Here is a 25261-nt window from a genome sequence, read left to right as displayed (position 1 = left end):
TGTTGTTATTTATTATTAAAAATTAACCTAAGTACAAAACAACTTTATAAAGCTTATAAGAAATTCTTTGGTAACTGAAAACAGGTTAGTGTAAATTTTAGGCGCTCTCGAAATGTCTTCCAAAATTCTGTAGTTGCATTATTGGAGAGCTGTCAGGTTGGTGGTGTTGTTCAGGGAAGTTGATGTAATTTGAGACGCATTGTCTGGATATGTGGGACATCATGGACGTGCTGGGTGCTGATGGCATGACGTTGGGTAACACAGATGGGACGCTGGATAAGCCGGGCTGTCCAGGGTAATTAAAAAACCTGAAAAAAAAATTGTTAAAAATATGTGGGTTTTACACTTGTACATTTATTTTGTATTTTTTCTTTTTTGAAACCGCATTATTATTATTATTATTATTGTTTTATTTACTTCATCTGCAGCAATGTCATAAATTGTAAACGTTTTACTCCGGCTCATCAAACTTGAAGGAGAAACTGTAGACAGATTAATGACGTATTTGGGTGGTATATTTTTAGGAATTAATATTTTGTGGATTATAAGTAGCATAAATATAATCCTGAATGTTTGCATTGTTCATTATTTGTAAACCAAACTACAGTTTTAAATAAAATTTGAATCTAAAAGTTTCGAACAAATCAAGATGTGCACCACGCACATGATACTCCATTTAAAAAGTAAAACAAAAATTGGGTAGGAACTTAAAAAAAGTTTGTTTAATTTTGTACCTAATTTTCACTCATTTACCCTCTTCGCGGATTACTGTGTGGTAAATATTAGGAGAAAAATAATAGAACGAAAAGCTGCCGAAAAATATGAAGCTAGAGAGATTTTTTTAAGAAAGTAAATTTGTTGGAAAGAAAAAAATGTAAAAAATAAATACAATCTCTCAAGCGCCAACGTAGATATGCAATCAGTTATACACGTAGCTGTAGCGTACGTGAGAACACTCTATGAACGGATTTTCTAAGTTTTCATTCCAACATTTTTCGTTCTACCGCATATGATTTTTCTTTCTTATTAAGTTATTTTCTGAAAATGTTGGTCCTACCACATTTTTTCCCAAATAGTTTCGTTTCTGAAAATTTCTGTTAAAAATTATAACAAAACTATTTCTTAAACAGTCTATTTTATAAGGCACCATGTCAAAAATTTGTAACTTTTTTTTTATTATGATTAAGATAATAAAAAATCGACAAAAGTATATTAAAATTGACACGATGAAGAGATAATAAAGATTTTTCTTATACTTATTTGAAAGTTTTCCATTTTAGTCATTTCATAAGAGAGCTGTAGACTATTGGTTTTCTTACATCTTGAGAGCGGGTAAAGAAATTCTGTAAACGCTGTTATTTTTAGCTTGAAGGTATATATTTTTGACAGACTAATAAATTGCGATCACTTAAGTATTTATTTCATTCTCAGTCGATAAAAAAGTCATAAATATAAAAAAAGTCGTGATATAGGGATCGACAAAATTCATTTGAGTATACAAATTTTAAAATTTGAAAGAAATCGTATGTGAAGTTCATGTATTATCTTAAAATTTATTGTGTAAATTTTTCTTTTTTGGAAAACTAAAAATAGGCGTAGATTATTAAACCGTTAGTGGGATTCACTTAATAAAAGTTCGAGTTGATTATCAATTTTTTGGGAGAAGATGAATGTATATATTTGATTAGCCATTACAAGGATCTTTACAATGGGATTTACAATTTGCTGTTGACGTTGAAATTCCCGTTGCCGTTGATCGTAGCTTTGATGTTCAAATTTTACCGTATTTAAAGGGGTTGTAGAAGAAAAGTAGAGAATTTAAGTTGATTACTACAAAAATTTATAATTTTAGACATATTTTAAGTTTCTTGTTGTCCAAATAACTCTACACATATTAAGAAAAAAAGGGCAAAATGCAGCCCGGCCCACCCGCCCTATTTCAATTGTGATGATTTTTTTATACGTTATCAGATCGAGGAGCGGGGCATAATTATAAGATCCATATTTGTCTACAAGAGTTTACCATTTTAAACATGTTTTAAGTTTCTTGTTCTGAAAAGACGACTACGTATATTAAGAAAAAATTGGTCTAAAGAGTTTAGACAGTACTTCCTTCGCTGTCGGAAACTTGACGACTGCATGCCTATTGTGGTTTTTTTTCTCATTACATTTTTGTAGTGGGAATTTAAAAAAAAATTGTGATGACGTCATCAACATTTTTGCAAGGACACGTATATCAGTTGGGATAGATGTAGTGTATTACTAATTATAAAATTATTGTATTCCCAAATTTTCGGAAAAATGAATTGGGTCGTTTTGAATATTGATTTCTTATAATCAATAAAATAACGAAACAATTTACTCACGTATACGGCGTCGGTGTGTAATATCTAGAGAGCGGATTTCTGTCGGGCTAGGCAAGGCCAAACTCGGTACGGCTCGTACGGGATGCGAATTCATTGCGGTTGCGGACTGCACTTCGTTTATTTGAGATTAGAATAACGCTGTTTCGTTGCGCTCTGCTGTTAATTCCCGTTCTCATTTACTTAGCCGTTTGATTAATAAATCGTTAATTATATTTATGGAATTAGTACCGATTAAACGTGACGTAGCCCGACAAAAATCCGCTGTCTAGTAATATGAAAGGCAACTGAAAATCGTTTATGTATAAACATTCTTAATTTAAGATGACAAGCGTAACAGCATACGTGAGAGTCAAACAGAGAAACTGTAAACAAAACGTCCATCGGTTTTATTGCTTCGACTTCCGCTTATTATATAAAACATTGGGTTTTATTTTAATTCTTGACGGTGAAATTCACAACTGGTTGATTATAAACATGTCTATTTCACATTCGCGGAACCAAGTGAGCGCATAAAACAAATGCAGGTCTGTAATGTTAAAGTCGATGTAAATAAGCGTGCTACCCTTATGTTTCAACCGAGTTTTTCCTTTAACAAATTTTGTGTCTACCAAATTGGGTTGGTTGGGGTGTAATACTAATAATAAGTGTTGCCTTTAATTTAATCAATAAAATAAATTGACTTCATCAATTTTTTTGAACCACCTCTTAAGAAAATCTAAAAAATATGAATGGAATGATAAATCACAAGTACAAACTCATCATATTTTTTGCATTTTAGATAGGATTTATTCAGCAAAATTTAAGGGTGACGTCATCAATTTTTTTAGGAGGGATGAACAAATACATTTTGAACAAAAGTTTACCATGCTTATAATAACTTTAAAATATTCCCAAGATTTCAAAGCATTCGGTTTTGTAATTCCTGATTAAATCGATAAAATAAATTCACGCCTTCATTAATTTTTTTGAGTCACCCTGCATATGCAAATCCAAAAATATGAATGGAATGATAAATCACAAGTACAGACTCATCATATTTTTACAGTTTAGATAGGATTTATTCGGCAAACTTTCGAGCTGACGTCATCGATTTTTTGGAGGGGATAAGCAAATATATTTTGACTAAACATTTATTATGCTCTTTATGACCTTAAAACATCTGCAAGATTTCAAAGCATTCGGTTTTGTAGTTCCTGATTAAATCAATAAAATAAATTTACGCATTCATTAATTTTTTTGAGTCACCCTGTATATGCAAATCGAAAAAATTTGAATGGGATGATAAATCACAAGAAGAGACTCACCATATTTTGTACATTTTAGATAGGATTTATTCAGCAAAATTTTGTGGTGACGTCATAAATTTTTTAGGGGGGACGACCAAATACATTTTGATCAAAAATTTACCATGCTTATGATAATTTTAAAATATCTTCAAGATTTCGAAGCATTCGGTTTTGTAGTTCCTGAGTAAATCAGTAAAATAAATTTACGCTTTCATTTATTTTTTTGAATCACCCTGTATATGCAAATCCAAAAAATATGAATGGAGTGATAGATCAAAAGGACAGACTGATCATATTTTGTACATTTTAGATATGATTTATTCGGCAAATTTTCGAGCTGACGTCATCAAGTTTTTGGAGGGGATAAGCAAATATATTTTGACTAAACATTTATTATGCTCTTTATAACCTTAAAACATCTGCAAGATGTCAGAGCATTCCGTTTTGTAGTTCCTGATTAAATCAATAAAATATATTTACGCATTCATTAATTTTTTTGGGTCACTCTGTATATGCAAATCCAAAAAATATGAATGGAGTGATAAATGACAAGTACAGACTCATCATACTTTGTACATTTTAGATATGATTTATTCGGCAAACTTTCGAGCTGACGTCATCAAGTTTTTGGAGGGGATAAGCAAATATATTTTGACTAAACATTTATTATGCTCTTTATGACCTTAAAGCATCTGCAAGATTTCAGAGCATTCCGTTTTGTAGTTCCTGATTAAATCAATAAAATATATTTACGCATTCATTAATTTTTTTGGGTCACTCTGTATATGCAAATCCAAAAAATATGAATGGAGTGATAAATGACAAGTACAGACTCATCATACTTTGTACATTTTAGATATGATTTATTCGGCAAACTTTCGAGCTGACGTCATCAAGTTTTTGGAGGGGATAAGCAAATATATTTTGACTAAACATTTATTATGCTCTTTATGACCTTAAAACATCTGCAAGATTTCAGAGCATTCGGTTTTGTAGTTCCTGATTAAATCAATGAAATATATTTACGCATACATTAATTTTTTTGAGTCACCCTGTATATGCAAATCCAAAAAATATGAATGGAGTGATAAATTACAAGTACAGACTCATCATATTTTTACAGTTTAGATAGGATTTATTCGGCAAACTTTCGAGCTGACGTCATCAATTTTTTGGAGGGGATAAGCAAATATATTTTGACTAAACATTTATTATGCTCTTTATAACCTTAAAACATTTGCAAGATTTCAAAGCATTCGGTTTTGTAGTTTCTGAGTAAATCAGTAAAATAAATTTACGCATTCATTAATTTTTTTGAGTCACCTTGTATATGCAAATCCAAAAAATATGAATGGAGTGATAGATCACAAGTACAGACTCATCATATTTTGTACATTTTAGATATGATTTATTCCACAAACTTTTGAGCTGACGTCATCAAGTTTTTGGAGGGGATAAGCAAATATTTTTTGACTAAAGATTTATGATGCTCTTTATAGCCTTAAAACATCTGCAACATTTCAAAGCATTCTGGTTAGCAGATTAAAAATTAAATTTCAAAATGTTGTTTTATAATTTTGATTTTTTTTTCCAAAAATCTGGACGTTTCGGGTGAAAAGTCGATTCAGAGTTGTAAACTACATGTGTAGGACTATGTTATTTTATACAATTGAAAACCCATTTACTATGTACAATTTTGAAGTGACGTCATCGCATTAGTGGTGGGGATGATTAGACAAATTTTGGTTAGCGTTTTACCATCTACATGATATTCTTAATATAAGTACAAAATTTCACAACAATCGGTCGAGTACTTTCGGAGAATATCTGTCTAATAAAAATTCGGGACGGCAGACGGACAGACGGACAGACGGACAGACGGACAGACGGACAGACGGACAGACGGACAGACGGACGGACAGACGGACAGACGGACAGACAGACGGAAATGGGAGACCTATTTCTTCGTCTTCTAGGGGTCATGAAAGATTGAGAAAACGTAAAAGTAGAGAGTCGGCCGACGGACTCGATTACAATACTTCCTTTGCTTACGCTCGGGAAGTAAAAGGCAAAATATCTGCCCCGCCCACACACCCTATCTCAATTGTGATTATTTTTTTTAATCGTTGAGAGCCGAAGGAGCGGAATTTAATTGCAAAATCCTTATTATGTCTTTACAAGAAATTACTATGTAAAACATGTTTTTGCATATCGTGTTATTCAAAAAATACTATGTTATGTATATTAAGAAAAAATTAAAGCCAAAGATTAAGCCCCATATATACCTGCCCTGATCTAAATAGTTACTAATTAATGTAGTTTTCATTCGTCGACAGACCCAGGGGCGGTGCCTAATTGCAAAATTCATATTTCCTTACAAAAATTTACCATTTTAAACATGTTTTAAGTTTCCAGGAATAAAAAAAATCATAACAATGGAGATGGGGTGGGTGGGCGGCTTCTATATTTTGTTTTTTTTTCTTAATATACATAGTATTCTTTGAACAACATGATACAAAAAAACATGTTTTTAATTTCTCGTAAAAAAATAAATATTTTGCAGTTAAGCTCCGTCCCCTTGGTTCACGGCGAATAAAAAAATCATCACAATTGAGACAGGGTGGGTGGGCGGGCTTACATTTTGCCTTTTGTTTTAATATGTGGAGACTTGTTTTCACAACATGAAACTTAAAACATGTTTAAAATTGAAAATTTATATAAGGAAATATCGATTTTGCTCCATAATTGCAAAATCCATACTTCCTTGTAAAAATGTACCATTTTAACAATGTTCGAAGGTTCTTGTTGTGAAAAGATGACTTAAATATGTGTATTAAGAAAAAAAGCCAAAATATAAGCCCCGCCCACCCGCCCTATCTCAATTCTGATGATTTTTTTCATTCATAATTCGTATTAATTGTAAAATCCTTATTTTTCTACGAGAAATTACCGTGTGAAATATGTTTTTAAGTGATCGTTTTATACAAAGAAAACTAAATGCATTAGCCTCGCCCACCCACCCTATCTCAATTGTGATGATTTTTTTATTCGTCATGAGCCAAGCTTCAATGCAAAATCCGTATTTCTCTACAAGAAATAAAAAACATGTTTTTGAGATCGTGTTGTTCAAAAAATACTAGGTATGTATATTAAGAAAAAAACAAGCCAAAAATTAAGCCCCACCCATCTCGATCCCAAGTTCAGTTGTGTTTAATTTTTCATTCGTTGGCAGCTCGAGGGGCGGAGTTTATAAATCGACCTTACCAAGTTTTTTAAAGTACATCTAAAATTTCGAGATAACCAGCCTACCATAATTTCGGAGTTTATCTGTTAAAATATTTGTAACAATAGACGCAAAATGAAAAGAGATAGGTAGATAAAATCTGGAAATCTGTATTTTCGTATTCTCCTACAAGGCACAATATTTTACATTTCACATTAAAAGTGTTCACAGATTTTCAACAGTAATAGTGGTTATATCCTCAGTGTAAACGAAAACTGTACGCTTTTCGCAAAAATAATGTGTTCCTAAAACATTTTTCTACAGAGTGTTCTGAGTGAAATGAACTTTCAATAATTAATTAATACATACAACATATAAAAGAGAATGTTTATCGAAAGTAAATTGTACTCCCAGTTTGTTACTTTAGAAGCAGTCTATGTATACCTATATTATTCCAAAATCAAAAATCCACGAACACTACAAGTTTTTCGAAAATACAACTGACAACGTTGCCATTGCAGTTTTATAGTGATTTCTTCTAGTGTCAAATTTAAGGTTATGTTTCATTGCCAGTTTTTTACCATTTTTAAACTTCAAACGTCAAGAAACTCTCAAACTTGGTAGTGCCAATATAAGAATAATTAAACTATCTAAACCGAGGTTTTGTTTTAAAACTTAATTCAGGTTGTGGATTTTCCATTTTAAGATAAATTTGACATAGGACAAAAGAGTATTTAGAAACTCTAGATACAGTTGGGGCAGAAAATCTTGGACGTCAATGTCATTTCACTGTCAGAAATTGTACAACAGCTTTAAGTGGTGTAACCTTATGTTTTAGTTTTGACAGTTTTGACATTGCGGGCATGCTGACACTAGATGCGACTTGAAAAATGTTTTAAACTCCAACAAAAACAACATACTTAAATAAATTTGGAGTAACTTCCTTTTTTTATACCTCGTGATCGAAAAGATACTAGTCAAAGTTGATCGTGAACGAAAAACGCTTGTAGTACTTTAATATTATTATTTTTTGAATGTCAATGGCGATTTTCAATTTCTGCAAGTTTTGTGGTCGACTTTTGATAAATTATTATTAAAATTAGAAATAGAGACAAAGAATTGTACGATTCTTTAAGGACTATACAGTAAAATTATGTTTAACTGTACAGAGTGTTCTGTTTTTAAGGCGTAACACACAACTTAATTTTTTTTAAGGAAACACCCTATATATTTTTACATATTTTGACTGACTTCTTCTCTCTTTATATAAGCACAGATTATTTTTGAAATTGCGATGCGACGTTGCCACCTTGCCCAATTTTCTTGAAATTTTTTAGCAATGGAAGGGTTTACAAAATAATCGTAGTAAGGTTATTTTTAAAATCTGTGATACAATATTTTGTAGAGAGGTAAATAAATATACGCGCTTTCTTGTGCTATAAAAGTAATTTATTTTCATATATAGAGTGTTTCTAAAAAAATTTAAATGATTACAGTTTTCAAACATCGACATTTCAGTTTTTTCAAATAACTGTGCTGTTTCTTTTTTGTCAAGTGTTTTTAATATTCTAATAAGTTGACAGTTAATGCGATTTTTTACTTTTTCAAGAGACACATCGCCATATTAGAAGAACGAGAACAAAAAATAGATTAAGATACAGTAATAAACTACAGGGTGTTTTATTTTTTGAAAAACCTGATACATCGATATTTCAAAATTGTAAAGTTTTAATTTTTTTATAAACATTCTATTTATTAAAATTTGATATAATTGATATCACAACAAAGCACATAGGTACCTTTATATATGCTTCTACAAAAAATTGTAAGGCAGATTTTAAAAATAATCCTATGGGATTTTTTTGTGAACTTAACGTCGCCATTTTTTCCAGTTTACTTCCATTTCTAAAATAGGATTCTAGAAGGAAAGTTTTAATTTCATAGATAGGATTACTGAAAACGTCTTGTGTTTTTTTACATTTAATAAATAATTATTTTAAACTAAGACAAGCGGTTTTTCGTGTATGGTCAACTTAACTGCTTTTTTTCGAAATAACATTTTCCTCATTTTTAGATGCCCTCGATAAAATAAAAACAGAGAGAAAAGCTACATCAATAAATCTGGCGTAAACTGCCTTTTCCTTTTTTTATACTCGTGATTTCGTGACTTATTTCGAGAAGAAAAGATTCATTTTCTCCTCTTCCCTTCTCAAAAATACACAACTAATTCATTTTATAGCCAATTATTCTTCTAAAGATGTTAGAAACTTAATAATCTATATTTAAAATCTCTTGCTATCAGTTCTTTTGCCTTATTCTGAAATCTTTAATACATGAATCACACAAACTGATAACAGCACAAAAAAAAAGAAATTACCACAACCTATCGCCCAAGAAAATGGGCCTGGGCGTCAAAATCCCCATCGAACTATAATACTGCTGAGCCAGCAACTCCACATCGTTCGTATATTTCCTCTTCCACTTCGTCCTCCTATTCTGAAACCAAATCTTGATCTGCGTCTCCGTCAACTTCAAGGTTTTGGACAATTGGCACCTCTTCGCCACCGACAAATACTTGTTCCTCTCGAATTCCGCCTCCAGAGACTTGATCTGCGCCGCCGTGAACGCCGTCCTCGGCCTCTTCTTCCTCTCTTCGTCCGATCGCGCGTCGGCGGCATCTGAAGACACACAACGTCGTAAAATAAGTGACAAAAGCTCGTCTTCGAGCGGCACCGCATAACCCAACACCCAACAGTTGTTTTTAATTTGCCGTGGCGAAATTTATGTCCCGAACGTCGGGTGGGAAGTGCAGACATGTTAAGAAGACGCTAATTTGCGCCAGAGACAGAATTAGATTTTAAACAGCTAACGATCTAGAGAGCGTTGAAAAATGACACAAAAAAACAAGCGCACCGCTATCTCGCGGCAATATATTATCGACAAACGTGAGTGTTTGCCTTAAATACCGGGTGATTTAAGGACGGTTTCGTGTGCGCCGATTAGAGCCGCATAAGTGACATTAATTTCTGTTATAAACGACATTTAAGAATTCTTTGGTACTAAATTAAATTTACCAGGACTTTGGGATGTTTTAAATAAATTTATGACAGTTGTTGGAGTATTTACAGCGGGTTAATTAGCTTGGGAGTGTTACATTTTGAGGAAGTCACAGTGTATGATTGTTACAAATTTTGCTCGGGTTGGGTGTTTGACAAAAATAAAGTGTACGATAGTTTCACGGTCCAACTTAATGGGAGAATTAAGTCACTTCTTTTTTAAAGTCACAACTAGCCCACGAATTTTTTAGCTCGCTGAATTTTGATCAAGCGCTAAAGGGGAGCAAATATTGATTACTTTCGGCAAAATATTGTCAGAAATTCATGTTATGGCAAACTTTTGTGAATTTTGGGGAAAAAGTTAGAGTGTACTACGTAAAACCCAAGAAGAATCGCAACCGTGAAAATAAATTGAAGTAAGATAATGGTGTTAATTTTCATTTAGGTAACCGAACCTTAAGGACATAAAGTAAATTAACTAATATATTTGTTGATTACTGTTCCAAAGCCGCTAATTTGAAAAAAATCTAAAAATTAGTATTTTCTACCTTAATTAGCAAATCGTCAACATCCGGTTAGCTTGCATTATATTGCCTAATTTGAGATCTTCTTTAATTCTTTTTTTATTTCATTTTTTGTTAATTTCTATTTTTTATTTAAATTTTTCCGTTACTCCACATTTTACTAGAGATCTTTCCTAATATCTTGCTGTTTTATTTCTTTGCTCTTCTTTTTTTATCTTTTCATTTAATGTTTGCTTTTAAATTTTAATGCATCTCTTCCATTAAAACTTCTCACACTCAATTCCTACTGATTATACCAAAATTGTCATGAAACTTTGTCCGTTATCTTCTTCTTTGAACTGAAAACTAATCATGTATTAGCAGTCAAAATTTTTCTTTCGTTCCTCGTTCAGAATTTGCAAATTGTGTTTAGAAATATGAATTCCTATATTTTTGTACTTATTTTAGTTACTTCACTTCTGACCTGACCAGAATTGAGTTGAGACCATTGACACTTTTAATTTCTAGAATCATCTCGTCCATCTTTAAGTCCCAGAATTTTTTGAGAATCTTTTCAAGAAGCAACTTTTGAAAAATACCAATTCTTCAAATAAATTTATTGGCCGTTTCTCGAGTACCTACTTTCAGAAAATTACTAGAACAAATTTTATTGTAGATTTCGAATTGTATAAGCTTTTGTCGGATTCATTTCTTCAAAAATTTCATCAAATATTCTAGAATCGATAAAAATAAAAATTACAGTTTTCCAGATATTTACAAAATTTCATCTTCAAATTGGCCATTAATACGTTTTGTTTTTCGACTCAGCTCGTCGAGATTTATGTCTCAGAATTTATTGAGAATTTTTAGGCACTTTTCAAAAATATCAACTTTTCAAATGACCATTTTCGAGTACATTTAAAATAGTAATGAAACACCATTTTCTTCTAGATGTCGACTTGTTGAAGTTTTTTTCGGATTCATTTCCGAAAATCTTGGGCTGGGACAATTAGTACGTTTTGTTTTTCGAACTAGCTCGCCGAGATTTATATATCAAAATTTTTTGAGGATTTTTAAGCAAATTTTCAAAAATATTAAATTTTCATATTAATTTTTGGGCGTTTCTTGGGCAGTTTTATAAAACTACTGGAACATATTTTCTTTCAGATTTCGAACCGTAGTTTTTATAGGATTTGATTCTTCAAAAATTCCAACAATTTTTTATAAGCGGAATTTTTTGGTCTCTTTTCCAGGAATTTTAGAAAATTATTAAAACACATTTTTTCGACATTTCGACTAGTAAAAGTTTTTCTAGAATCTATAACATAAAAAATTACAGTTTTCGAACTATTTACTCTACAAAATTTCATTGTCAAACTGAATTTTCGACTCAGTTCCTCGAGATTTATGTCCCAGAATTTTTGAGGAACTTTTCCAAAATATTAATTTTTCAAAGGAAATTTCTGGCGGTTTTTCGAGCATTTTAGAAAACTACTGGAAGAGATTTTTTTGTAGATTTCGAATTGTAGAAAATTTTTCGGATTCATTTCTATAAAAATTACAACAATTTTTCTAAAATCCATAAAATGATGGATGAAAGTTTTCGACATAGTGACAAAATTTCATTTGCAAACCGCATTTTTCAAAAATTTTGGTCCAGGACTATGTGGAAAGAGATTATGATACTCGGTATGAAACCCCGGAAGCTCAGATCACCAGGACTAAGCTCGTCATAGTTTAGTTCCCAGAATTGTTTGAAGATTTTTGGGCGACGTTTCAAAAATATCAATTTTTCAAATACATTTTTTGGCCGTTTCGAGCACTTTTAGAAAGTTGCTGAAACATATTTTCTTTTAGATTTAGAGTTGAAGAAGTTTTTTCGGATTCGTTTCGAAAATTCCAGCAATTTTTCTAGAATCGATAAAAAGAAAACCAACACTTTTGGAGATATTTTTAAAAAATTTCATTTTTAAACCGAATTTTTCAAAAGTGTTGGTCCGGAACCAATGAGAATTTTTGTTTTTCGAATCAATTCATCGAGGTTTGTGCCCCAGAATTTTTTGAAGATACATATTTAGGCAACTTGTCAAAAATATCAATTTTTCAAATTGAATTTTGGCTGTTTTTAGAAAATTACTTGAACACATTTTCTTTTAGTTTAGACTCTTAAAAGTTTCTTTTCGGATTCATTTCTTAGAAAATTCCAACAATTTTTCTAGAATCGATAAAATAAAAATGACAGTTTTCGAGATATTTACAAAATTTCATCTTCAAAGTAAATTTTCCGAAAATCTTGGTCCGTTTTGTTTTTGGAATCAATTCGTGGAGATTTATGTCTCAGAATTTTTTGAAGATTTTAAAGCAACTTTTCAAATATATCAATTTTTCATCAAATGAATTTTTTGGCTGTTTCTCGAGCAGTTTTAGAAAATTATTGAAACACATTTTTTTCTTTTAGATTTCGATTTGTAGAATTTTTTTTCGGATTCATTGCTTCGAAAATTAAAAATTACAGCTTTTGAGATATGTATTTACAAAATTTGACCTTTAAATAGAGTTTTCCGAAAATATTGGTCCGGGATCAACAATACGTTTTGTATTGCGAATCTGCTAGCCGAGATTTGTCTCAAAATTTTTTGAGGATTTTTTTGGAAATTTGTCAAAAATATAAATTTTTCAAATGAATTTTTGTCCGTTTCTGGAGCACTTTTCGAAAATGAATGAAACACATTTTCTTCTAATTTTCGACTTGTAGAATTTTTTTTCGGATTAATTTCTTCGAAAATTCTAATAATTTTTCTAAAATCGGTAAAATAATCATCCGAGAGCTTTGGCACTTTTTGATCTTCGAAACAGCTCGTTGAGATTTTTCTCCAATAATTTTTTCAGCATTTATAAGCAACTTTTCAAAAATATCAATTTTTCAAATGACTTTTTGTCTGTTTTTCGAGCAATTTCAGAAAATTACTGTAACATATTTTCTTGTACATTTCGACTTGTAGAAGATTTTTTCGCATTCATTTCTTCAAAAATTCCAACAATTTCTCTAGAATCGATAAAATTCTAAATGACACTTTTCGAGATATTTAGAAAATTTCACCTTTAAACCAAATTTTTCGAAAATCTTGGTCCGGCACAATTAATACGTTTTGTTTTTCGAATCAGCTCGTCGAGATTTATGTCCCAGAATTTTATGAGGATTTTTAAGCAACTCTTCAAAAATATTAATTTTTCAAATACATTTTTTGACCGTTTTTAGGACACCTTTAGAAAATTACTGAAATACATTTTTTCGGATTCTTTTCTTCGAATATTTTCAACAGTTTTTCCAGAATGAATAAAATACTAAATGACGGTTTTGAAGTATTTACAAAATTTCATCGTCAAACTTAATTTTCCGAAAATTTTTGTCTAGGACCATTAATACGTTTTATTTTTCGGATCTGCTCAACGAGATTTATGTTCTAGAATTTTTTGCGGATTTTTTTTGCCAACTTTTTAAAATATCAGTTTTTCAAATGAATTTTCTGGCCGTTTCTTAAGCACTTTTAGAAAATTACGGAAACAGATTTGTCTCCAGGGGTGGGATTCTGTTTCTACAGATACGATACGAAGCGAAAACGAAGCGATAAATGACAAGGACGAAAATATAAATTTCAGATGCGAAAGAAAAAGACGACAAGATTTTATCGGTACCGATATTTTATCGTTATAGAAACAAAATCTCACCCCAGATTTCGATTTGTAGAATTTTAAGCAACTTTTCAGAGATATCAATTTTTCAAACGAATTATTTGACCGGTTTTCAAGCAGTTTTAGAAAATTATTGAAACACATTTTCTTCTAGATTTCGCCTTGTAGAAGTTTTTCGGATGCATTTATTCTAAAATTCCAACAATTTTTCTAGAATTGATAACAAAATAAGCAACAATTTTCGAGATATATACCTATACAATTATACATATGTATTTACAAAATTTCATCTTCAAACCAAATTTTTCAAAAATATTTGTCTGTGACCATTGACAATTTTTGTTTTTCGAATCAGTTCGTTGAGGTTTGTGTCTCAGAATTTTTTGAGGATGCATATTTGAACACATTTTCTTCTAGTTTCGATACTTAGAAGTTATTTTCGGATTCAGTTCTTAGAAAATTCTAACAATTTTTCTAGAATTGATAAAATTAAAAACGACAGTTTTCGAAATATTGACAAAATTTCATCCTTAAACTGAATTTCAGAACAATTAATAGGTACGTGTTGTTTTTCGAATCCCAGAACTATATCCCAGAACTTTTCAAAAATATGAATTTTTTTAAATCAATTGTTTAGCCGTTTTTCGAGAACTTTTAGAAAACTACTGCAACACATTTTCTTCCAGATGTGGAATTGTAAAAGTTTTTTCGGATTCATTTTTTCAAAAATTTCAAGAATTTTTCTAGAATCGATAAAATTATAAATAACAGTTTTCGAGTTGATTACAAAATTTCATCTTCAAAACGCATTTTCCGACAATCTCCTTCCATGACCATTAGTACGTTCGGTTTTTCGAATCAGTTCGTAAAATGTATGCTCAAGAATTTTTTGAGGAATTTTAAGCAACTTTTCAGGAAATATTAATTTTTCAAATGAATTTTTGGCCGTTTTTAGAGCACTTTTAGAAAACTACCGGAACACACTTTTTACTAGATCTTGAATCGTAGAAGTCTTTCTCGGATCCATTTCTTCAAAAATTACAATAATTTTTCTAAAATCGATAAAAATATAAGTTACAGTTTTCGAGATATTTACAAAATTTCAATCCCAAACCAAATTTTCTCAAAATTTTGGTCCGACACAATTAATACGTGTTGCTTTTCGATTTAGCTCATCGAGACCTACATCACAGAATTTTTAGACATTTTTAAGCAAGCAACTTCTTCAAAGATATCAAATTTTCTAATGAATTTTTTAGCCTTTTCTCGAGCACCTTTAGAAAATGACTGGAACACATTTTCTTCAAAAATTCCAACAATTTTTCTACACTTCACACAAAATTTCATCTTTAAACCGTATTTTCCGAAAATCTTGGTCTAGGACCATTAACACGTGTTTCTTGAATTAGCTCGTTAAGATTTGTTCCTAAATTTTTTGGGAATTTTTAGGCAACGTTTCAAAAATACATATTAATTTGTAAATTAATTTTTTGGTCGTTTTTCGAGCACTTTTGGAAAATTATTGAAAAACATTTTCTGTTAGATTTCGACTTGTAGAAGTTTTTTCGGATACCTTTCTTCGAAAATTCCAACAATTTTTCTAGAATGAATAAAATCATAAATGTGGGTTTTCGAAATATTTACAAAATTTCAATGTCACACTTAATAAAATATTAATTTAATTTTTCAAATAATTTTTGGTCGTTTTTTCATTACGCTTAAAAAAATACTAAAACACAGTGCCTTCTAGTTTTCGGATTCGTTTTTCTAGAAGCGATAAAATGAAAAATAACATTTACAAAATTACATCCTCAAACTGAATTTACTGAAAATCTTGGTCCGGGACCATTGACACTTTTTATTTTTCGAATCAACTTGTCGAGGTCAACATTATTTAAAAAAAGATCTATAAAAGTTAAGTTTAAAAATGAATTAAATCTCTTAAATCAATTTTAATTATTTCAGTTCGTGTATAGATCCAGATCTGACCTTATCTGAGTTCACCTGACCTGATTTGACCCAATATTCCCGAACTGACCACACATGGTTTGACTTAACTTGACTAGAATTGAACTGGCCATACTTTACGTGACTAAAACTGATCAGATCACGTCTGATCTAACTAGAATTGACTTGGCTTAGCCTGACATGACCTAACTCGGCCTCGCCAGTCCTGATCAGACCTGGCCAGGTCTGACCTGATCAGAATTGAGTTGGTTTGGTCAGATCTAACTAGAATCGACCTGGACTGGTCTAAATTGACTTGACTTGGCTTCGCCCTTTCTGAGCTGACTTGAATCAGCCTATCCTGGCCAGATCTGAGCTGAATAGAATTGACTTGGCCAGACCTGACTTTGATTAGAATTGACCTGATTTAATCTGATCTGACCTAACCTGATCTGACTTGACTGACCTGTTGCCATATTAATAATAATAGTTACATATTTTGAACTTTCTGACTTATAAATATAAGTATACTTATCAAGTTCTTTAAAAACGCAACATAATTAATATAAAATGAACTAAATTGTTTATTAAAAAAAAAGAAGAATGTAGGAAAGTGTTTACACATTTTATTGTCAACAATAGTCGATATCGAACATGTTTATGGTCCTGAAACAAATTAGCTTCTTTCAAAGTACTTCCACAATAAAATCAATCTGAACTGTCACTAAGAATAACATCATTTCGACAACACAACAGATATTCAAGAATTTGCAATCACCTTCAAATACGAATAACACAAAATATAAATTTTAAAACCTACTTTGTTTTGGTTCCTCATAATTTTAGCACTTTAGGTCAAAGTGGTGTTTTGTGCTCATTCTGACAATGCACCACATTGTAGCCTGATTTATTTGTGTACATGTGTCTCGAGTGGAATATGTCGAAATAGCTAAAATACATCATAAATCCAATCACAATACAAATTTCTTGTAATTTTTGCCAATAAGCCCGGTTATAATTCCACGTCACCGTAACCCATTTGGTCCCTATAAAAAGCTCCAGCTCATAATAATAAGTTATCTCCTGAAAGATTTCCTGCCGACTAATTGCCGGTACATGACACTGCTGTCTAAACAGAGATTAATATCTTAACTCCCGAAATAATTGTCCAACCGATGCCGCCTCTCAACCTGAAACCTTACTTTCTTACTACTTTATAAATAACCCCAGATAATATCGACTTGCTAATAAATCGCAACTTTGATTTATTTGTCTCGTGTTTGGCCCATTTTATCTCTGGACGTCTTAACAGATTAATAATTAACTAAGCTGTGTTTTTTGATTTAATATTGAGTATGTGTGTGTGTGGAAAAATATTGACTAGGAAACTTAACTAGAACAGTAATCCAGAAAGAAAACAAGACCGGACTTTTTTATTTTTTGAAGCACAGGTGGATTTTTCAAAAATTTTAATATTTTTATTTTTTGGTGGCGAAAACGACGTTGCCATGTTGCGAAATAAAAAAAAAATAAACAAATAAATAAAAGTATAGTAATGAAGAAGAATATAACATATCAACTGTTAATTTTTCATAAAGATTTATATCATAATTTTTTTGGCTGGTTACCAAATTTAAGAGGATGGATAAATAAATTTTAGTTAATGTTCTGTAATTCCTAGGTCACTGTTACCGTTGTAAGAAAATTTCAGTGCTAACCCAGAATCAGAAATTCACATACAATGAAAACTGAAGAAATTACACTAAAAACAAAAGCAAAAAATTAGAACAGCAGCTACAAATCCCCGATTTTTTAATCACCTAGATGTTATCGACTCGCTACAAAATCGCAGCCTTGATTTACCTCCCATTTGCCCCATTTCTCGAATTTATCTCCAGATCCTTCAGCAGATAATCGCGACGTTACATCGAAATTTAAATATCAAAGTCCGCCGCTGCCAACACTGAAGAAAGAAACGTTATTATTGCAAATAGACTTGAAATAGCTGCGGAAATAAGCTTCTGGGCGAGGGGGGCCGAGAGGTGCTTAGTAATTAGACAGCGTTTAGTGTCACTTTGTCTCTTAAAACACTCCCTGTCAATTAGGCGTTGATGTATGGCCGCACATACACATGTATGTCATTCAGTAGAAGGCTACTGGTAAAGGATGTGTGTGAGAAGGCATGCCAAGAGGCGAATTCGGATATCCCTGGCATTTTCGAATTTGTCTGCGAGTTAGGTGTATTTTTAATTTGGGGACGTTCAGACGGAGGCCTTTGTGGTATGCTTGGAAGTGGAGGATTTATCTCGGAAAATGGTTGCACGAGATTAAACGGCAAAGTGTGTAGTGACAGAAGTAATTAGGCGCAAAGAGAGATGAGTTGACGCAGTTTTTATGCTTCAAACGGATCTTGTTGTTCTAAACAAGAATGGTAGTTATTTATTTGCAGTGGTTAGAGTTCGATAGACTTCTACATAATTGTTGTTATAATTTTTCTAAGGAAGTAGAAAGATTTTATACTCATTTATATTCGAAAAAAAAGTAGAATTTCTTCCGAAATTGCACTTTTAGTAAACTAAGAATAACAATATTTTTAGTGATCTCTAACTTAAAAAAAGTACCTAAAACCTATAATTGAAACAGAAAACAATAAATGCATTAATTTACCTTATCTCAATATCCATGAATATTATAAGTTCAGCTACATAAGAGTAAATTTTTGTATCCAAAATCAATTACTCTTCTTATCTACCTGAACATGTTTTTATCCTTTTTAAAAAAGTTAACTACTATATATATATACTATAATAATAAGTCGCGGAAATGATTAATAAGTTTTAAACTGTGTAGACAAAAATTATAACCTCCGGTTATATTTTCTAAAATGGAACTTTTTTTATCAAATTTATCTCAAGTTAATTATACTTACTTAGTTAAGAGGTGATCAATCCCTAAAACTCAAATTCATCAAAAATCCTATTGATTTTGAACTCAATGAACTAAGAGTAGGTATATAATGTGAAAAGTGGCGTTATATAAAGTTTGAAAAAAAAATTTGTTAGCGTAAGTTTTACTACGACGATTAGTTTCCGCGATCGTCGCATAAACTTTTCGTTCCGTTAGAGCATATTGTCAAATAACGTTTATACATGATCATGTTTGAAATAACTCTCGCAAATTTATTTTTTATCTTTTTTTTATTGCCACCTTCCTTAAATTCCAATGTTTTTTCTTACAAAGGAACGATTTTTTTAATTACTATTATTATTTAAACAAATGTATTTTGACATTATCAAGGAAACAAATAATCAAAATTGTTAAATTTGGTTAAAACAGGATTTACTTTCAAAAATTAATTTGCTTAATTCAGTGTAACATGGAAAGATGTGAATAAACATTACAATGTGGAAAATCGTGTACAAATTAAAAAAATTGGTTAGTCTCCATATACCTACTACATGAGTGAAAAATTAAATCTAAGGTTATTTAAGCAGAACTTCCGTTATATCTGAAGTAAATTCGAACAAATCCAGCATCTTCAAAAAATAATAAAATTTAAATTTTCGAATTTTATTTATTTTTCATTATTAATCCTATAAATTAAAATAAATTATGTATGCACTGTTAAAGTGCAGATAAAAAAAACATGTTATGCGTATGTTTTAAGTGAGTTTTAAGTTTTATCGGATTCATTTCTTTGAAAATTCAAATAATGTTTTTATTAAAAAATGACAATTTTCGAGATATTTACAAAATTTCATCTTCAAACCGGATTTTTTTAAAATATTGGTACCGGACAATTAATACGTTTGGTTTTTCGGATCAGCATGACGAGATTTATATCCTAGAATTTTTTAGAATTATTTAGTAACTTTTCAAAAGTGTCCATTTTTCAAATGGATTTTTTGGCCGATTTTCGCGTTCTTTTAGAAAATTACTGAAACATATTTTCTTCTAGATTTCGACTTGTAGAAGTTTTTCGGATTCATTTCTTGCAAGATTCCAACAATTTTTCTATTATGGATAAAATCATAAATGTCAGTTTTCGAGATATTTACAAAATTTCATCGTCAAATTAATTTTTTTGAAAATCTTGGTCCGGGACTATTAATTAATACGATTTGCTTTTCCAATCAACTCATCGAGATTTGTGTCCCTCAATTTTTTGAAGAGTTTTAATCAACTTTTCAAAAATATCAATTATTCATATACCTACAATATGAACAAAAAACAAAATCTAAGGTTAGGTAGGCAGGACATGAAATTTTCAAAAATCTTGGTCCGTGACCATTTACAATTTTTGTTTTTCTTATCAGCTCATCGAGGTTTGTCTCAGAATTTTTTGAGGATGCAAATTTAGGCAACTTTTGGCCGATTTTCGAGCACTTTTAGAAAATTACTTCAACACATTTTCTTCTAGTTTCGATACTTAAAAGTTCCATCAATTTTTCTAGAATCGATAAAATTAAAAATGACAGTTTTCGAGAATCAAAATTTCATCTTCAAAGCGAATTTTCCAAAAATATTGGTCCGGGATCATTAATACGTTTTCTTTTAGGAATTAGTTTGATGAGATTTATGTTCCAGAACTTTTTGAAGATTTTTGGACTTTTCAAAAATATCAAACTTTTCTAATAAATGTTTGGCGGTTTTTCAAGCATTTTTAGAAAATTACTGAAACACATCTTCTACATTTCGACTTGTTTTTTTCGGATTCTTTTCTTCAAAAATTCCAAAAATTTTTCTGTAATGGATAAAATCATAAATGACAGTTTTCGACATATATATTTACAAAATTTCATCGTCAAATTGAATTTTCTGAAAATCTTGGTCAGCTCGTCCAGATTTATGTTCCAGAATTTTTTCAGGAATTTTAATCAACTCTCAAAAAATATCATTTATTTATATACGTATTATATGAACGAAAACTAAAATCTAAGGTTATTTAGGCAGAGCTTCCGTTACCCCTGATCTAAAGTCGAACAAATCCGACTTCTTCAAAAAACTATAAAATTATTTCAATTGACGAATTTTATTACTATAACTCCTATAAGTTAAAATAATGTGTGAACTGCCGATTGTCAAACTGCAGGTACAGAAACATGTTACGCGTATGTTTTAAGTGAGTTTTCCATAACAAGAATACTTAGGTATATCAATTCGAATACGTGCTGTGTAATACTAATAATAAAAGTACTGTATTCTCAAATTTTCTGGAAAATAGAATGAATTATTCTTGGTTTAATTAACAAAAAGCCCCGGCATATATCCCCGGACTTTTTATTTATGTAGCTGACTGTTACACGTCACAGAAATACTCCGAAAATCACTGTTAGAAATTTATGTTAGAAATTTTGCAATCTTCTATATTTTGATGGTTAAGTACATAAAAAATATAATAATTATAATCGAAATCAAAATAGATTCATAAACCACAAGTACAGGAGTATAGTATTTCATAAAATTTAGATAACCTCAATCAAATGACCGTTTTACCATCTACACCATACTCATAAACTAAATATAAAATTTGGCGAAAATCGGTCCAATAGTTTCAAAGATTATTTGTCTAATAAAAATCGACATAGACGACAGACGACAGACAGACGGAAACGGGAAACCACTTTTTCGGTACTCTTGGGGTCATGAAAGTAACCCCCGATGGACCCTATTACACTACTTCCTTTACTTACTCTCGGGAAATAAAAACGTCCTATAGTCAGCCATGGAATTTTTTTTTTTTTAAGCTACCTGTCAGTTTGAAATTTATATTGTCGGTGTAATAAAGAAAAATGCTTGGAACATAACATACAATTTTTAAAATAAAGTTATTACGAAATGGGGTCAAGCAAGGAACAGTAAATGGTATTTCTCTTTAATGCGAGGTATAGAAGAATTTCGCGAATAATTTTCCATAACGTCCAAAACAACCAGCTGTGACAGTGCAGATCTTGCCAACACATTTTTTTTTTTAATAATTCCATAGCTGACTAAAAGACTTTTTTTTCATCATTTAGTATAAATTTTACTTGTCTACCCGGTGTCTCAATTTAAGTGGTTCCCTATAATATTTCAATTCTTGGAAAATATAGAAGTTGGAAATTAGGAACAGTTAATTTAAACAAATGATTCTGTAAAACCTTTTTATTAGAATAGACTATGTTTTTAAGTGCATTTTTTCGACGATTTTTTAATAAAATTAAAAAGGGGTGGAAGTTTCAAATTAGAATTTAAATTAACACAGGAAACGCTTCACAATTAATAAAGTTTTAGCGTTTTTTCTTTAGTATAGTTTAGTTCACTTTTGCTTTTTTCGAAAATGACTTCAACTTCTTTTTACTTCTCGAGCTTAAGCGCTAACTAAGTATTGTAATCGAGTCCATCGGACCACTGCTAATTTAAAGTTTTTTCGATGTTTCATGATCCCTAGAATAAAAAAAAACTGGTGTCCCGTTTCTGTCTGTCTGCTTGCTGCTGTCTTTTCAGATTTTTATTAAGCAGGTAATCTTCGAAATTTCTCTACCAACTATTGTCAAATTTTATATAAGAATTAGAAATATTGTGCACATCCCCAGCGATAATAGGATGGCAAATTTTTAACCTAGACATCCAGATTTTGTAAACGTACAAAAAAAATTTATTCGTTTATAACCTCGCTAAATAATAATGATGCCATCTTAAAATTATGCCAAATAATTTTTTTTTTATTTTATAAAATAGCATGCTATATGTGTGATTTATGAATCCGTGTTTAGTTTTTACTCTAGGTATCATGATTTTTTGGAAAAAAAATCAAAATTGTATAACATTGTTTTACAATTTAACTTTAAAAATGCTAAGCTGAATACTGTGAAATCTTATGAATAATTTAAAGTTGTTGGAAGCATGGTAAAACGGTAAATAAAATTTGTCCGTTTATTATATCCCCTTGACATCCAACTTTTTGGAAAAAACTGAGTGTGCTTAAGTAATTTTAAGAAGGCAAAACCAATCAAATTTCATTTTCTTTTAACAGCTTTGAACTTGCTAATAGTCAAATTCTTTCAAAGTATAAATATATAAACATAAACAGTCGAAGTTAAGCATATACTGAGAAATTATGAATATGTACGTTGATAAAGTGTGGTAGTTCAAGGGTGGTTAAATAATATAGTGGTATATTATTTAACATGAGTTTCCTTCTTACTTTCTAATAAGCATTTCAATTTTTTGGAAAACTAACATTTTAAATTAGGTATCACATACTATGAGATGAGTGGACGGCAAAATTACGTTGATACCGATATTTCTGAAATGCAGTACAATTTTCAAGTGTTTTAAACAATATTTTCTTCTCTTTGAATAAATCAGTGTCAAATCATTGATTAAAAAATATAACATTTGGGAACCATATTTTATTGTAATTGAAACAAAACACTGAAGTCATTTGCACAAAATTCAGCTACTATGTAAAAAAAGTTGATGTAATTTCGGGAAAAATTAAAAGAATGTAATGCTAAACAAAAATTCATTTATGAACTCCTTTGTGTAGGTATACATTTCAAACATCAATCCTTAAATTATAAATATAAGTACCTATTATGTGTTTATTATGAGCAATTTTTACGAAAATTCGTTCTGTAGGCTGTAAATTTTGACGAAGCAACAATTTGTTGAAAAGAGAAACAACGTTCTTAATTTAGAAAGGACAAAAATAAATAAGTTTTAACATTTTATTTACTCATAAAGGTTTACTTTTTCTTTGTTGGAGAGGTACTCATTTTGAAATAATTTTCGGTACTTAAAAATATTGAATTTTAATATTGCCATTTGCAACTTTTTTTTTTAATTGCGGGTGTACAATTCACTTAAATAAAAAATTATATTACAGTTTGCCAAAATAGCTTAACAGATGGAAATAACATTTGTGCACAAATATGTTTTATTAATTATGTAATATTTTTTTATTGTCTTATTAAGACAAATTTTCCTGTTATAACCTGTTTTAAGAATACTTTCGGAGTTTTGCAAACTGATAGTAACGGATTTTTAGTAGTTTATTCATCCACATACTTATTTACAATTTCTCTTAAACACACAAGTTGTTATTATTCATTAACGTGACATCATAAATGCTAATTGTTATAATATTTGCCAATTAGCAGTGGTGAAATCAAGGGACTTAATGACTGCCATAAAGAGATACGCTACAATAAATGATTTATATTTACCTTTCAAATATTGTTCTGGCTTATTTGCACACCTAATTTCGCCACTTCTTTCTAATTATACCTTTATGAATATCACCTTATGATGCGACGGAAAATGAAGATCACTGTTAATCCGTCCTGAATTCTATTTATACTTAACTTAAATGAGGAAGATGTAAAACACGTTCATTTACCCAAACTACATAATTAGAAAAAAAATTTGAGAAAATATTTACAGCCCAACAGTGGTTATAAAACCGCATTCGTATCTTTATGGTCATAAAATTCCTGCCGAACATTTTTATTAGCTTGTTTTTTGGTGAAATTCAAAAATAAAATTTCTTCACAAAAATATCTCAATATTTCTTTGTCAAACATCTTGTATCCAAACAATAAGATAAAATTAGTTAATAGCTGCGGTACAGTGTAATTTCCAACATAATATAAATCGTAAAATTTACCTCGACTTGACTTGTTTATTACTGTATCTGATATCAAAAGATTCTCCGAGTCTTTGATGTTTTTAGCGCTTGTAAATTTTCAATTATGCGGTGATTTTTTATAAAACTAAACCGACTTATTGGACGTGCGTGAATACGCTAATGAGGCTTATTTATCGTCACGAAAACGACAATTTATAGTTGTATAATAGCCCAAAAAAACCCTCACCATCTTGATAATTCCTCTGGTAGAAATCGCCGGAAGTCGACACCACTTCTTCGACCTCGCGCTTAATGTCACTTTTGCCACTCGATTGCACTTTTTCTGCATCACACTTGTCCAAATATGGCCGCGGCGATGCCACAAAATCACTTCTTGCGGGTTTATCAGACGACAGCAACGAATCGATGGAGAAATTGATCGATTTTTCCGAAACACTGCTTTTCTTGTCGCAATCGGCGTCGATTTTCGATTCACTCACTTTCTCTGTCATGGTTTCAGATTTGCATGTGCCCAAACATAATAATGATTATAGTTTCAGAATGCTAAAAGTTAAT

General features: G+C 30.7%; 1 protein-coding gene across 2 annotated transcripts; it reads right to left on the bottom strand.

Annotated features, from left to right (window-relative positions):
- LOC135124403 (homeobox protein HMX3-like) lies at window positions 1–25261 on the bottom strand. Of its 2 annotated transcripts, none has more exons than XM_064049450.1 (3): window positions 24933–25261; window positions 9253–9553; window positions 1–308 (listed from the first exon to the last, which is right to left on the bottom strand). In XM_064049450.1, the coding sequence occupies exons 1-3, from the start codon at window positions 25195–25197 to the stop codon at window positions 98–100; spliced, it is 777 nt and encodes a 258-aa protein (XP_063905520.1). In that variant the 5' UTR covers window positions 25198–25261; the 3' UTR covers window positions 1–97. The 2 variants fall into 2 exon arrangements, with proteins under 2 accessions (XP_063905520.1, XP_063905521.1); XM_064049451.1 differs by having other exon boundaries at window positions 9259–9553.

This window comes from Zophobas morio, unplaced genomic scaffold (genome assembly GCF_036711695.1).
Source record: "Zophobas morio isolate AGI-343-1 ecotype UQ-CSIRO unplaced genomic scaffold, CSIRO_AGI_Zmor_V1 ptg000007l, whole genome shotgun sequence".
NCBI classification, from domain to species: domain Eukaryota; kingdom Metazoa; phylum Arthropoda; class Insecta; order Coleoptera; family Tenebrionidae; genus Zophobas; species Zophobas morio.
Note: the sequence above shows the minus strand (reverse complement) of the source record. Positions and strands in the feature narration are given on the sequence as shown.

Coding starts and splice junctions, on each gene's coding strand:
- LOC135124403 (XM_064049450.1), bottom strand. CDS start 25,197: ATGACAGAGAAAGTGAGTGAATCGAAAATCGACGCCGATTGCGACAAG. Junction 9,554..24,932: donor CCAGAGGAATTATCAAGATG/GTGAGGGTTTTT, acceptor GTGTGTCTTCAG/ATGCCGCCGACGCGCGATCG. Junction 309..9,252: donor TTCTTGGGCGATAGGTTGTG/GTAATTTCTTTT, acceptor TTTTTTTTTCAG/GTTTTTTAATTACCCTGGAC.